The 14,977-nt window shown below is 40.1% G+C and overlaps 1 protein-coding gene across 3 annotated transcripts in view; it reads left to right on the top strand.

Moving 5' to 3' along the window:
- pi4kab (phosphatidylinositol 4-kinase, catalytic, alpha b) overlaps positions 1–14,977 on the top strand; it is a 27,561-nt gene extending 12,584 nt beyond the window's left edge. The window contains exons 21-55 of one of the 3 annotated variants that reach the window (XM_031305686.2): positions 218–354; positions 451–584; positions 685–767; positions 861–931; positions 1,069–1,193; positions 1,288–1,369; positions 1,590–1,673; positions 2,004–2,093; positions 2,513–2,632; positions 3,550–3,564; positions 3,712–3,804; positions 3,901–4,057; positions 4,147–4,274; positions 4,411–4,569; positions 4,865–5,016; positions 5,141–5,248; positions 5,348–5,475; positions 5,633–5,749; positions 6,448–6,527; positions 6,678–6,877; positions 7,426–7,516; positions 8,930–9,097; positions 9,793–9,846; positions 9,958–10,078; positions 10,176–10,305; positions 11,548–11,691; positions 11,807–11,877; positions 11,970–12,076; positions 12,217–12,321; positions 12,481–12,606; positions 12,741–12,861; positions 13,246–13,405; positions 13,496–13,585; positions 13,695–13,778; positions 13,888–14,977. In XM_031305686.2, coding sequence (XP_031161546.1) covers positions 218–354; positions 451–584; positions 685–767; positions 861–931; positions 1,069–1,193; positions 1,288–1,369; positions 1,590–1,673; positions 2,004–2,093; positions 2,513–2,632; positions 3,550–3,564; positions 3,712–3,804; positions 3,901–4,057; positions 4,147–4,274; positions 4,411–4,569; positions 4,865–5,016; positions 5,141–5,248; positions 5,348–5,475; positions 5,633–5,749; positions 6,448–6,527; positions 6,678–6,877; positions 7,426–7,516; positions 8,930–9,097; positions 9,793–9,846; positions 9,958–10,078; positions 10,176–10,305; positions 11,548–11,691; positions 11,807–11,877; positions 11,970–12,076; positions 12,217–12,321; positions 12,481–12,606; positions 12,741–12,861; positions 13,246–13,405; positions 13,496–13,585; positions 13,695–13,778; positions 13,888–13,939 — 3,887 coding nt within the window. In that variant the 3' untranslated portion in view covers positions 13,940–14,977. Of the gene's footprint in view, positions 1–217; positions 355–450; positions 585–684; positions 768–860; positions 932–1,068; positions 1,194–1,287; positions 1,370–1,589; positions 1,674–2,003; positions 2,094–2,512; positions 2,633–3,549; positions 3,565–3,711; positions 3,805–3,900; positions 4,058–4,146; positions 4,275–4,410; positions 4,570–4,864; positions 5,017–5,140; positions 5,249–5,347; positions 5,476–5,590; positions 5,750–6,447; positions 6,528–6,677; positions 6,878–7,425; positions 7,517–8,929; positions 9,098–9,792; positions 9,847–9,957; positions 10,079–10,175; positions 10,306–11,547; positions 11,692–11,806; positions 11,878–11,969; positions 12,077–12,216; positions 12,322–12,480; positions 12,607–12,740; positions 12,862–13,245; positions 13,406–13,495; positions 13,586–13,694; positions 13,779–13,887 lie in introns of all 3 variants that reach the window. The other 2 variants (XM_031305683.2, XM_031305685.2) reach the window with 2 other exon arrangements.

The raw sequence follows: 14,977 nt of genomic DNA, 5'->3' as shown, positions 1-14,977 counted from the left end.
GTTTGCCCAGGCTATCGCAAGAAGAGTTACAAGTAGTGATAATGTAGTGAATGTAACTTAGGTAATTATGGAGATTTAACCAAAAACATATGAAGAGTGTTTTTTCACAGCTCTAAATACCCTAATCAAATCTGAAATATTAGCATACAACATCAGTGTCATTGAAGTCCATATGCTTTTCTGTATTTTTTTGGATGAATATATTTTGTCTTTTCAGGGCTTTGGCCAGAGGAGTGGTATGAAGGTGTGTGTGAGATTGCTACCACGTCTCCTCTTCTCACTTTTCCCAGTGGAGAACCTCTTCGCTCCGAACTGCAATATAACTCTGCCCTGAAAAATGATACAGTCACGCCGGTACAGCACATAAACAGACTTTTTTCCCCCCCTCTATTACCTTTGAAAACAGAAACACCAGGACTTATCTTTTAATTGTCTATTTTTGTCCACCAGGCTGAGTTGAGCGATTTGCGAGCAACCATCAGCAATCTACTTGACCCACCTCCTGAAGGATCTGCCCTCATTAACAAGCTTGACTTTGCCATGTCCACGTACCTGCTCTCAGTCTACAGACTGGAATACATGCGGTCAGCTCCTTTTACACTTCTGTATCCGGTTCACATTGTTCATTGTGAGGTCAGATTATGAAACTTTGTATTACCTCTCTTTTCTCTTGCACTCTTGCAGGATGCTACGATCCAATGATCCTGACAGATTTCAGGTCATGTTTCGGTACTTTGAAGACAAAGCCATCCAGAAAGACAAATCTGGTGAGGGCTTTACACCCATTCATCTCTGGTCTTTTTTTTCCTCATGCTGTGTAATTCATTTTCTCAAATTCCCTTTTTTTTCTTTCTTCGCAGGCATGATGCAGTGCATTATTTGTGTTAGCGATAAGGTGTTTGATGTCTTTCTCCAGATGATGGCTGAGAAGGTAGGTAGTATGGTTTCTCTTCAAATTTGGGGTGATAGTTAACAATTTCGAAAGGCTTGGACGTCTTGTTGACTGTATGTTTATTTTTTTATCAGTATCATTGAATAACAATGAAATCATATTTCTCATGTTTTTAGCCCAAGACCAAAGAGCACGAGGAGGAATTGGAGCGACATGCCCAATTCTTATTGATCAACTTTAACCACACCCACAAGAGGATTCGCAGAGTGGCGGACAAATACCTTTCTGGATTGGCTGAGACGTGAGTCTCCGAGATCCTTGTTTGCCTACATTTTTTTTTTCATCATGTTATAAACAGTATGAATCCTATTTCTCATGTGTTTTACCTTTACTAGATTCCCCCATCTGCTTTGGAGCGGTCGTGTGTTGAAGACCATGTTGGACATCTTGCAGACACTCTCTCTATCACTAAGTGCTGTAAGTATGAGTGGAGGGTTGGTGTGAACAACACAGAGCCAGTGTGGAATATTCTCCTCTGGTGCAGATTTTTGTCAACATTATTAGTCAAGGAATAAAAGTGTTCTGTAGTGGAACAAAAGCAGAGTTTGAATTATTTTTGCTTAAAGAGCATGGGAAGTGTTTAGATAGGTGCACCTATAAGCTTCAGTTGCAACAAATTTCTTCTGGGTTTATTTAGGACATCCACAAGGATCAGCCGTACTATGACATCCCAGACACCCCGTACAGGATCACTGTTCCTGACACATATGAGGCCAGGGAGGTGAGTTTGGACTGTTGTTACACTTATGACCACTAGAGGACAGCACAGTATTGGTTTTAAAGACAGTTGTGGCCTCTTTCTTGCTCAGTCTTTGTTCTTTTTGGATTGTTTAATCTGTTCATCAGCTATTTTATCCTTTGTGATGGATTTTAATGTGATGTTTTTATGACATGACATAAGCTTCTTAAAATCATGTACCAATAGCAATCTCTAAGGAAGAGTCTGCCTCATCTCAACATGTGTAGGGATACATTTTATTGAAATTGATTGTCTAACAGCCCTTTTGTATTTCTTAAATGGTCACATTCTGGTTTCATTATCGCCTTGTAGAGCATAGTGAAGGACTTTGCTGCTCGCTGTGGTGAGATCCTGAAAGAGGCAATGAAATGGGCCCCTTCAGTCACAAAGTCCCACTTACAGGTGAGTTCCTTTACTTTTATGTTTCCTCAGAGTGGAGATCTCTTCTTTGGCATCAGAAAAACACACTCAATTAGAGGGGTTATATTAATTGTAGCTACTAATTCCTTTTGATTATGTAAAACTAACAAACGAAGCAAAACTAAAGTGGCTATACTGGAAGTAAGTCTAAGAAAAGTCATTGATGGTCATGAAAGTTAATACTAAAAGTCTGAACTTCACAGCTGACTTTGCATGTCTGTATAGTTTAGGTAACCTAATACTCCAAATTACTTAAATCGGTTTAGTTTTTTTAGGGAAGTCATTGTATATTTTGACTATAGAGGATATTTGTCATTGTTCCATTACTGCTTCTCTTTTTCCCCCCTCTTCTCTCTTTTTGTCCATTCCTATATCTTACCTGTATTTTGTGTGTTGTGCAGGAGTACTTGAACAAGCATCAGAACTGGGTGTCGGGACTGTCCCAGCACACTGGCCTGGCCATGGCCACAGAGAGCATACTGCACTTTGCAGGCTACAACAGACAGAGTACTACACTAGGCGTGAGTCTCACACACACATGCAGGGAACACGGGCCCTTTCCCCAGATTAAGGGCGGTCTTGAATTTAGAAAACACTACACAGCCCAAATTTATGGTGAGGTTGGTGAGGTACATCCGAGCTACCTGTCACATTTTATCATATTTAAAGACTGCAGAACAAATGTCAGTATGTCACGTAAAAAAATACTGAAAACATTGTTTAGACACACATTATCGAACATTACAACAACAAAAGCACAGTATCTGTTTTTACAGTCCTACCAAAGAATTTTGTAAGTACAGTTACATTTTTTTAGAGCATTGAGGATGGCTCAGGAAGTAAGAAATGCCTTGTCATTTCCTGAGGCATCAAGAAGGACGCAGTACTTGTAACATCATTGGAACAGACTGCTTTGGCCTTACAGGCTTGTTGATTGGATGCTTATTAACATTTGTCCAACATAATTGGCTTTTTTGGTTAACAAATGTGCCATTAAGTTGCTTTGTCAAAGCCTTTGCCGTTTTGGTAACACTGACCAGAAGTGTCTTGTATCCTTTTGCACATATATGTGTGTATATATATATGTCTTTTATTATATTCTATGGTTCTGGAAACACTGGGAGTCCAGTCTTATTTACAGCATTGTATGTCCGTGTGTGCATGCTTACTAGTCTGTGTGACATCTTTTTGCTTGCTATGCAGTGCGTTTATGTTCATGGGCTTGCATTTTGCTATATCTGTCTTTTCATTTGCTTCATTTGTTGTATTTTGTCTTTGTTAAACTGCACCGAACTACCTACCTGGTTGCTTGGCTGGTTTGCGGATTTGCTGGTTACCTGGTTACTTACCTGCAATGGACGGGTGGGTTGGTTGGCTGGTTGCCCATTTGGCTAACTGGTTATGCTGGTGCTGTCCTCCACCATGTGGCCAACCATAGGCTGCTTTCCCCCAGGTTGGTCAGATCTCTAAATACAGAGAGTCAGGGCTCAGGCATGATAGCTTCAGTATAGCCAGAAGTGTTACAGTACAGCTACAAATCTACTTTCCTAGCTTGTGACCATGTTGCCCTAAGTGGACCCTGAACTGTGTTTTTCATTAGACCACCCAGCTGACAGAGAGACCTGCATGCGTGAAGAAGGACTACTCCAACTTCATGGCATCCCTCAACCTGCGCAACCGCTACACAGGAGAGGTGAAATCTCAATATAATAAAAATTAAGAATATGTGACTTTCCTATGCTTTCTGCATACAGTATGATCCATACCTGTCTGTTTATGTGCTGTGCAGGTGGCTGGTATGATCCAGTTCTCACAGGCTACTCACAGCCAGTCAGACCTCACCAAGCTGATGATCTATCAGATGACCAGTGCTCTGGACAGAAAAGACCCAGAGGCCTTCACCCAGGCCATGTTCAAGATGGCCGCTTTGCTTATAACTACCAAAAGTGAGCAGCTCTGCGTCATTTGAATATCTTTCTGCAATAGTGCTGTTTGATTCTTGTTATAATTCAATTTTCTATATTTTGTCTTTCAGACTGCAATCCTCAACTCCTGCACCATCTGTGTTGGTCTCCTCTGAAGATGTTTACAGAACATGGCATGGAAACTGCTATCGCCTGCTGGGAATGGCTCCTGGCTGCACACAACGGGGTGGAAGTGCCAGTGAGTATATTTATCACTTTTCATAAAATCATAGGAATAATTTGTTACATGAATGTGTATCTTGATTTGAGATGTTGTAGAATAGAACTTCTTCTTCATTCTTATCTCTCTCCCCCCCCCCCCCACATCTGCCTAGTTTATGCGGGAGATTGCAGGAGCTTGGCAGATGACAGTAGAACTGAAGATGGGCTTGTTTTCGGAGGCTAAGGTAGAGGCCGGCCCTCTGGCTGTGTCAGAGGAGAGTCAACCTGCACCCTGTGAACCTGATGTCATCCCTCACTTCCTCTGGATAGAGGTCAGTGACAGGCAGACATAAACTACTGCTTTGTATTTAATGTCTTTGTCGTCTCTATTGCCAACTTACTGTTACCGTTAAAGTCGTTTCAAACTTCAGTATCGAGAGATAACAAAAGTAAATGTCTGTAATACACACAGCATACTCATGTTCACTAATTCACTGGTGTGATGCTACAATAAAGGCTCTGTAATGTTGATGCATTTTTTACAAAATGTAGTTAAGCTTATTATTTTAAGGGTAAAAGGGTTGGAAACTGTCACATCTTTATTCATTCTTTATTTTCTCCCTCCAGTTTCTGGTGCAGAGATTTGAGATAGCCAAGTACAGCAGTGCTGACCAGGTGGAGATTTTCACCTCCATTTTGCAGAGATCTCTTTCTCTGAGTGTCGGAGGGCCCAAAAGCAGCCTGAACCGACATGTTGCTGCCATTGGACCAAGATTTAGGTACCGTGTCTCATTATCACAACAGCAAATTGGTTTAATCTTAAATGCTGTAATAATCAGCTGGCAGAAATCCTAAATCCTAAACTTGATAAGACTATTGTGTCATCACTTTGCTTTATTTCAGACTGCTGACTCTGGGCTTGACTCTTCTGCATTCTGATGTTGTGACAAATGCTACCATCAGAAATGTTCTGCGAGAGAAGATCTATTCATCGGCTTTTGACTACTTCAGGTAGGAAAAAATATCGTTCAAATCTGTTTTGTAGGCAAAAAAGAAAACTGTAAAAATTCTCTGTCCACTAACTTCTATGCCGTCTCTGTCTTTGTGTAGTGCCACTCCCAAATTTCCCACTCAGACTGATAAGAGGCTGAGAGAAGACATCAGTATAATGATCAAATTCTATGCCAGCCTGCAGTCTGACAAAAAGTATCTGGCTGCCAACCAGCTGGTTCCCCCAGGTACAACACAGTACAACAGTGGTCTTATTTTATCAGTAATATTAACAGAATTAGAAACTAACACATAGCCAGAGAATTCACACCTTATACGTGGATTTGATTTTCCTTTGTGTAGATCCTCAAGACATGTCTGTGAACAGCCTGTCTGTTGTGACAGGGGCAGATAGCAGGAACAGTCTTGATGCTGCTATGGGCCAGAGGCAGCAGGTGACTCAGGGATGGATCAACACCTACCCTCTGTCCTCCGGGATGTCCACCATATCCAAGAAATCAGGTAAAACACACACAGGATTAGGCCTGCACGATAAAACGTTATAACATCGCAATCTTGATTCACCCCTCTTCACAGTTCAATTTTTAAATGACTTCGATTTTTTATTTTTATTTTTTTTCTCTCCTTCAATTAATTTATTGAAAGCATTTGACATTGACATTAACATGTTTAAATTATGTAAAGACATGTTCAAGGAGTTCAGATAGAGCCTGTATCAGGGCCATATATAGTTCAATGTGTTATATGTCACTATTTTTGGTAGCCTGCTGTACTCAAATGGCCAGTATGTACTTTATTTTCTTTATTCATTGAAGCCTCTATGTTTACAGGCTTGTGGTGACGCGCAATGTGCTATAGGTGCGCAAAAAAATCTATGTTTGGTACTGCCAATTTGTTTTGTTTTGTCATGGTTCATGTGTGCAATAAACATTACACTTCGTGAGAAAAAAAAATCGTGGCAGAAAATCGTGATATCAATTCTAAGCTAAAACAAATCGCGATTCATATTTTTCCCCGAATCGTGCAGGCCTACACAGGATAAACTTACAACAGCTGTGCTGGAACACACCATATGCTGCAAAGATGGTCACATTGAAACTTAACCTAAATCTGCTACATTTATAGATGAACTAGGTCAATAATATAATATTTCTGCTGTCACAATGTATTACTGATGTATTGCTCCTGTCCTGTTTCAGGACTGTCTAAAAAAAGCAACAGAGGCACACAGCTGCACAAGTACTACATGAAACGCCGGACTCTTTTACTGGCTTTACTGGTACGATACTACATTTTCTCATCCACTATCTATATTCACAAATATGTGGTAACAGAGAGAATTACATCAAACATTTCTACATGTAGTTGTATACTTGACATCCTATTGGCGAATTATTATGAATCCCATCCCCTCTATGTCTCTCTTTAGGCCAGCGAGATTGAGCGGCTGACAATATGGTACAACCCGTTATCCACTCAGGAGCTTGCTATTGCTACTGAACAGTCAGTGGAAACCAGCATTGCTAACTGGAGGTCCAAATACATCAGTCTGACAGAGAAACAGTGGAAGGACAATATCAACCTGGCCTGGAGCATAGCACCTTACCTTGCCCTGCAGCTGCCTGCCAGGTACACAGAGAAACAAAATGCAATACATCCCCAAGTTTCAATCAATGTCAAACCGAGAGTGTAATAGATTTTGTCTCACAAAAACCCTTTAACAATAGCATCCAAAGTGAACTGTTTTTTAAGTTGAAATCCCATAACCATCTGCACTTAATTGCCCTCTACTGCAGCAAGAAGTATTTGAATGATTAACTACAACACAAAGGTGGCAGACAATTCAGTATGAAATCATCTTACACCACTAATGCGTGCAAACAGCTACAATTTCTAGCTGAATGAAAATATCCTCAACAGATAAATATTACCCTTTAATTTACTGTGCATAATATATTCACCTACAAATAGCTGCTACACATTATGGCTTAGTTACAGGACTGTAACTTAAGTGATAATTTTGTTGAAAAGAAATAAACAAAACACCAACTTTATTCATACACAATGTACTTTATACACACATACATGCACGTTTATGACATAACAAGTGCAAAATATCTGAACAGATAAAGTCTTTTATTGGGCATGCACCTATTAAATTTTGTTTTGTTTTTCAGATTTAAAAATACAGAGGCGATTGTCTCAGAGGTGACTCGCCTAGTGCGACTGGATCCGGCTGCTGTGTGTGATGTTCCAGAAGCAGTCAAGGTGAGGTCCCCCGCCTGCCACTACAGACACCAGGATGGCAGTTGTGTCTGCCATCTTTTTAGTTCCATTCATGGTGCTTTTATTCTGAAGTATTTGGAGCAGATAATCAAAAAATCTTGGGGACAAGGACAAGCTTAAACAAAGTGGGTTTAAGTTCTGTAACTGTCGATGAGTTTCAAGGTTTAAGCAGCTGGACAACATTGAAAAAAGAAAAGAAAGTGAAACACTATATATAGGAACTAGCACAATGAGCCCTACATATTGTGTGGCCAAACTCTGCTTGTGCATGTGTGATACAGTAGGCTTTATGCAAATAGACAGCATAACTTCCTACATGCTTACTAGCGACATGGTCTGAGGTTTATTTGCTGTAGCTATACCATGACAAATTCCTAATCCTAATGTTTTCTGCGCTTACTTTTCCTTCTCTTATTTGGATTATGTAAGTTAAAGATCTGTTCTGATTAAAACCCTTTCTTGACCTCATTTTGCATTGGAATACACACTATATTGAGCCATTGCAATCATCTATAGCCATAGGTATAGATTCAGTCATCCGATTTTGGCAGCCATTGACTCTAAGGATTTGAAATGTTCTGACTTTTTAAGTTTTGCCACCACTACATTTCTGTAAGTTACAACAAAACTTAAATGGAAAAAAAGTTGTTTTTGTTACTCAGTGTTTTGCTTTCAAGTGGCCATAATCATGCCCCTTAAGACATGTTGGTGTTGTTTAAGTCTCTTTCCCTAGCTTCCTCTAGTCCTCTTCATTTATGTCTCCCTGACTGAACACTTAATGAGCCTCCTACCTGTCTGAAGAAGAAGCAAGGGAGGCAGAGCACGGCCTTCCCCAAAGGCCACCGTAATTTATAGGCTGATCCTCCTTGACATCTCATAGTTGTTTATTCCAGTCACTTTAGTAACTAATAAACACAGTTTCCTCTGGAGGCTAGTTAGCCCACCGTCAGGCTGGGGGTCGTAACCTTGCGTCAGATTGATGTCAGATTGATGCGGAAATATGGATCCTGTGATGCATGCTGCACATAATAGTAGAACCTATGAGAGTATTGATTTAAATGTTGGCTTGAACCTGAATCATTTATTTTTTATTTTTATGTAACTTCATTTCCATTTTTGTTGGTAAACAACATGTATCTGACGACATACAAATAGCACAAAACTACGTAACAGAACAACAATAATATCGTCTATGGCAATTGTAGAATTAAAAAGTAAACTATAATGTTACTGTAAAGAACATAATATGGCAAAGGAGAATAAATAACACTAATGATACCAGTAAGACTCGGTAGATGATACACATCAAGCAAGAGGAGCAGAAAAACTGATTGAACATGAAACATTTTTGATATATTTCTCAATTTACTTTCTCTCTTTTTTGTTTTTCTTCAGTTCCTTGTGACATGGCACACAATTGATGCTGACTCTCCAGAGCTAAGTCATGTCCTGTGCTGGGCCCCGGCAGATCCCCCAACTGGACTGTCCTACTTCTCCTCTATGTACCCTCCTCACCCCCTCACAGCCCAGTACGGGGTCAAAGTACTCCGCTCCTTTCCTCCTGTACGTTCATAAATACATAACACATACACAATCAGCTGCTGTCATTTCCTCAAGTAGCATACAGTATTAAACACCATCAGAACTGATTTTGCTAAAAGTGTGAGAAAGAGTTGATGGTTGTAGTATGTTCAGGGGTCTATAATTCACGCTAATATGCCCAATGGCAGGTGGTGGAAAGTAACTAAGTACATTTACTCAAGTACTATACTTAAGTACTATTTTGAGGTACTTTTTAGCTTCTTTATTCTTCTACTCCATATATATATATATATATATATATATATATATATATATATATATATTAAAGGTCCTGCGTTCACAACTTTACTTAAATATAAATATAAATATATATATATATATATATATATATATATATATATATAATGGGCCATTTGATGCTTATACTTTTGGACTTTTATTTAAGCGAAGTTGTGAATGCTGGACTTTTACGTGTTAGAGTATTTCTACACTGTGGTATAACTGCTTTTACTTAAATAACCGATCTGAGTACTTCTTCCATTTCTGCCTAATGGTGTTCAGACAGCACTGATACAATTTGATAAAACTGTGACTGATAAGCCAAAGGAATGCGCCCATTTTAGGGGATTCTGTGTTTCATATGTATGCAGTGACACATTTATGGCTTTTTTTTTTTTTTTTCTTGCTTGTAAAATATTTTTTCCCACTGTTTCTAGGATGCTATTTTGTTTTACATTCCTCAAATTGTCCAAGCGCTTCGTTACGACAAGGTAAATATCAGCTTTTTTGAGTCCGCAAATGCATTTAAAGCCCACAAATCTTCAGATTATGACATTTTCAGAACTCTCCCTGTCTTGCTTTCCTTATACAACCTGGTGTAGATGGGTTATGTGAGAGAGTACATCCTGTGGGCCGCTCAGAAATCTCAGCTGCTGGCTCACCAGTTCATCTGGAACATGAAGACCAACATATACCTGGACGAGGAAGGAAACCAGAAAGACCGTGAGATGTTCACCCTCACTATCTCTTTACTGACTCAACACATCTACACCACAACAAGTGAACATACAAGAACCTACAACCTTCTCTCTCCCTGCAGCTGACATAGGTGAGCTGCTGGAGCAGATGGTGGAGGAGATCACCGGCTCTCTGTCTGGCCCGGCCAAAGACTTCTACCAGAGAGAGTTTGACTTCTTCAACAAGATCACCAATGTGTCAGCCATTATCAAGTATGAACACACTTCACTTTTTTTTTTTCGGTTCGGTGCCTTGCTCAAGAGCACCTTAGCAGTGCCCAGGAAGTGAACTGGCTTCTCTAGGGACTCTATGGACCATACTGTGCATTTAGCATGTTTAATGCCATTAGTTACAGTAGCATATTCTTTGCATTACTGCTGCACTTTTTCCAAATTTAACATAACATTTTGGATTGATTTCCCACAGATATCCATTGGTTTCACTTCCGTATAAGTATCAGTTTTTCAGACACCTGGAATTTGGTTGAGGTTCCATCACAGTGAACATTTACTCAAATGTGTGTTTTCGAAAGTTTTAGTAGTGCAGGTGAGAGTCGGGACTGTTTGGGGGCACTGGGACTGCTTTTAAAACCATTTTACAAATTAAGGACTGTGTCTACTGCCCTAAAGGAAATGCTCCTTTTGTTATTGGGCTGCAATGAGGCCTGCATAGACCTGCAATCCATTTACTATAAGACATAACCTTGAGTTATTTGTCTTCTCCTCTCTGCTTTGCTTAATTTTATATCCCATTGTCCTATTGTCATCATCATCTCGTTTTAATCACTTTTTCATCACGTGTTTTGGCTCTATCATTATATACTATCTTCCTCAATTAAATGCCATCACAAGTAATGATGCAGTATAAAACACTCGTAATCTGACTGGGACATTGAAATAAACCAGCAACATTTAGGAAGGCCTCAAAGTAATACTACAGTTTAACTTTACTGTTAAACGAAACCCTTTAGGTGATCTTCAAGGTGTTAATGAAGTGATAACAAGTGTTCCCCTGAGCCAAGATGTTTTGTTTATTTCCCTTCCTCGTTCCACCTGTGGTCTACTCTCTAAATCCCTTTGTTGTTCATTTATTTAGCTATTGGTTGCTACTGTCTCTCTGATTATGCACCGGTCTGGAAGTTTTGTGACAGGCCCCATTATTGCTGGCTCTAACAGAGGGTGTTTTGTTAGCCCACTAGCGGCAGACAAAATCCCCCTCAGCCCTCATTACAGCACTAATTGCAACTATCTGGAGAAAAAACTTGGACTGTCCCCTGGCTTCCACTCTATCACTCTCTTCCCCAGTGACTCCCCTCTGTGAATAACAGCAGAGCCCGACTGTCACTTATGGTCTGAAGTCATTCAGTGAGATACCCATGCATGCTATTCTCAGTAAAGTGAGTCATAGAAGTGTGGAAACTGTGTGTTCAAGTTGTTTTTGTTTGTCTATATCAGACCTTTTCCCAAAGGGGAGGAGAGGAAGAGGGCCTGCCTGGAAGCCATGTCACAGATCAAAGTCCAACCCGGATGTTATCTTCCTAGTAACCCAGAGGCCATAGTTTTGGATATAGACTACAAGTCTGGGACCCCCATGCAGAGGTGGGCCTCAAAACATTCTTCTATAGTGCTCATAACCAGTATTACCAGAATTCACAAAGAAATATGACAGCTTCACTGAACTTACAAAATCACTTTTTTGTCCCCCTCTATTCAGTGCTGCCAAAGCTCCCTACCTGGCCAAGTTTAAAGTTAGGAGGTGTGGAGTCAGTGAGCTGGAAAAAGAAGGTACTGCTAATGTTAAATGAACTTACCGTAGATATTTTATTTCTCAAATGTTGTGCACCGACAAACAGCGTGTCATGACATCTTCCCCTCAGGTCTGAAGTGTTGCTCAGATTCTGGAGATGAGGTGAAAAGTGAAGAGGAGGCCAAGAGAATCTGCTGGCAGGCGGCCATCTTTAAAGTGGGAGACGACTGCAGACAGGTCTCAGTTTCACACTCCTCTCCCTTCACTTACTGCACTGCTATCTTCCCTGTATTTCATGATATCTTCCTTTGAGGTGACATGATTTCTTTTTTGCTTGACTTTCCTTTCCTTACCAATTACATCATTTGCGTTCACAGGACATGCTGGCTCTTCAGATCATCAGCCTGTTTAAGAACATCTTCCAGCTGGTCGGCCTGGATCTCTATGTGTTTCCTTACAGGGTGGTGGCCACAGCCCCTGGAGTAAGTTCATATACAACTTTTCCTATGTTACTCTATATTACTTTCTGACAGGAGCAACTGAATGTCCAAAACAAATGTTTTCTTTTTAAATTTGTTCCTAACTCTCCCCTGAAATCTATGTACTTCTCATTCTTCCTATTTTCGGATGTTCCACCACAGTGTGGAGTGATCGAGTGCATCCCAGACTGCAAGTCTCGTGACCAACTGGGCCGACAGACTGACTTCGGCATGTACGACTATTTCAGGAACCAGTATGGAGATGAATCCACATTAGCGTTCCAGAAGGTAAATGCAGGCTCTTTCGGTCATCAGTCGGTCATTTACACCTGTAATACTCTACCATACAGTATGTCTCAGTGCTCACATATTGTATTTACTAACAGTTTAACTGATATTCTTTCCAACACTTCTCTTTTCAGGCACGGTACAACTTCATCCGCAGTATGGCAGCTTACAGCTTGCTGCTCTTCCTGCTGCAGATAAAAGACAGACACAACGGCAACATCATGTTGGATAGCCAGGGCCACCTTATCCACATCGGTGTGTATTGTGTCATGGATTACCAATCTTAAAAAGGTTTTAAGCTGACTTTTAGACCTAACTATCTTATATACTGATACAAACAAATAGCTACATGGAAGGGAGAAAGATGCATTCGAAAATGGTTGGTAGCACAGATTGTCTTAAGATTCTCAAAGTGCATCCAAACTTTTGACTATTTTTTTGAAAATGTCAGTCCATTGTTGAGACAATAATGGAATTATAACCCTCTGTAACCTAAGCTTGTATTTTGCATCATTCTGTCTGCAGTCTTTACCAAATGCTTTGAGTGATTGTATTTGTATTGATAGTGCCCTACATTATCTTCATGTTACATGATCCATGAGCATTAAAAAAAAAAAAAGTTTGTTTGTGTATTTCTAGACTTCGGCTTCATTTTTGAAAGCTCTCCTGGTGGGAACCTCGGCTGGGAGCCAGATATCAAGCTGACCGATGAGATGGTGATGATCATGGGTGGGAAGATGGAGGCGACACCCTTCAAATGGTTCATGGAGATGTGTGTGAGAGGATACTTGGCTGTCAGGTTAGTATGCAGAAGTGCTAAAACGAGTGTTTATTGTGCTATAAAGATGGCTGACATGTAACATTAAGACAAGTTCCTCTGGTAAACCAGGCCCTACATGGATGGAGTGGTCTCCTTGGTTACACTCATGCTGGACACTGGCCTTCCCTGCTTCAGAGGACAGACCATCAAATTGCTCAAGTGAGTCAGGCGTGTTGATGTGTCTGCATGTGTGTGTCAATGTGAATGAGAATAAGCAGTTTGAATGTCATTTGCTGTTGTTGCTCATACTCTCTTCCCCCACATCCAGGCAGCGGTTCAACCCTGGTTTGAGTGAGAAAGATGCAGCTTCCTTCATCATCAAAGTCATCCAGAACTGCTTCCTCAGCAACAGGTCAGTACAAAACCGAAGCGGTTCACATACTCTTCTTCTATTCCTGTTAATATTGGTTTCCAGAAAGCATTATTCACATTTGTCCAACTGCTTTCTTTTTGTCTCACAGGAGTAGAACCTACGACATGATCCAGTATTACCAAAACCAGATCCCATACTAAACGTCTGTGCCTAAGCATGTGCATGTATTGGCTGGTACATAGTGTGCGTGTGTGCGTTTGCGCATGTGCCTTTGTTAATGTTCAACATTGAAGATTGTGGCTCATTGTTTCTGCTGATTGTTGGATGTTGTCTTTTGTGTTTGCTTTAGCTTCTTGTTTCCTCTTAAACCATATTTTCTTTATATCAGTTGTCTATTCCCTTATTTATTACGTTATGTTAAAATCAATGTTGTTATTAATTGTTATATTATTGCACTGGCTTCTGTGCACTTAGAGAAAAAAAACTCTTGGTAATCTGCACATTAAGTAAATACTTAACCAGAGTTTGTGCCAATTTTAAAATGTTTGTGAATGTGGGTTCTTAGAGCTGTTGATTTTAGATGGGGTTTTAAATGTAATTGGATACTTGAAGTAGCTGAAGTAGACCGGTTTCAGTTCTGACCGATGTGGCCTATTCTGTCATCTCGTACTTGACTGTACTACTGTGCTTCTCTTTTTAATGGACCAGTCTGAGTTCTTTGATCTGTAGCATGGTACTTGTCTTGTATTTAACAGTGACGACTAACTGTATATACATGAGTTACACCGTCTGTATTTTTGGGTTTCAGTATTTGCAGTTACCAAGGGGACGATGAACACAAGTTCAGAGAAACACTGGGGCTGAGTTTTGTATATTTAGCATTGCCAAAGGGGGAGGGAAGATAATGCACATAAATGTAACTTTTCTATTGTTTGTGGATGAAAGTAAGACACAGTTTGAATGTTGGGCAGTTGCATGAAGTTTCATGGTTAACCACCATGTAGCCTGTGTCCAATGTGGCTTCTGGTGGTGAAAGTAACTTTAGTAATCCAAAGTGCTGTGCCCCTTGTCCATATGGATAGCTTAAGCCTTTATGTAATGTTACTGATTGTAAAGATTTTGCCTCTTTGTATATTTATATCCATGGCCCATTTTCTGTCTCCTTTTCTATCTTCATGCCTTTTGAATGAGAATGCATAAGATAAGAAATCAAATAAAGATCAATTAACTTAAAGAAA

This window comes from Sander lucioperca, chromosome 2 (assembly GCF_008315115.2).
Source record: "Sander lucioperca isolate FBNREF2018 chromosome 2, SLUC_FBN_1.2, whole genome shotgun sequence".
NCBI lineage: Eukaryota > Metazoa > Chordata > Actinopteri > Perciformes > Percidae > Sander > Sander lucioperca.
This window is presented reverse-complemented; position numbering and strand designations above follow the sequence as displayed.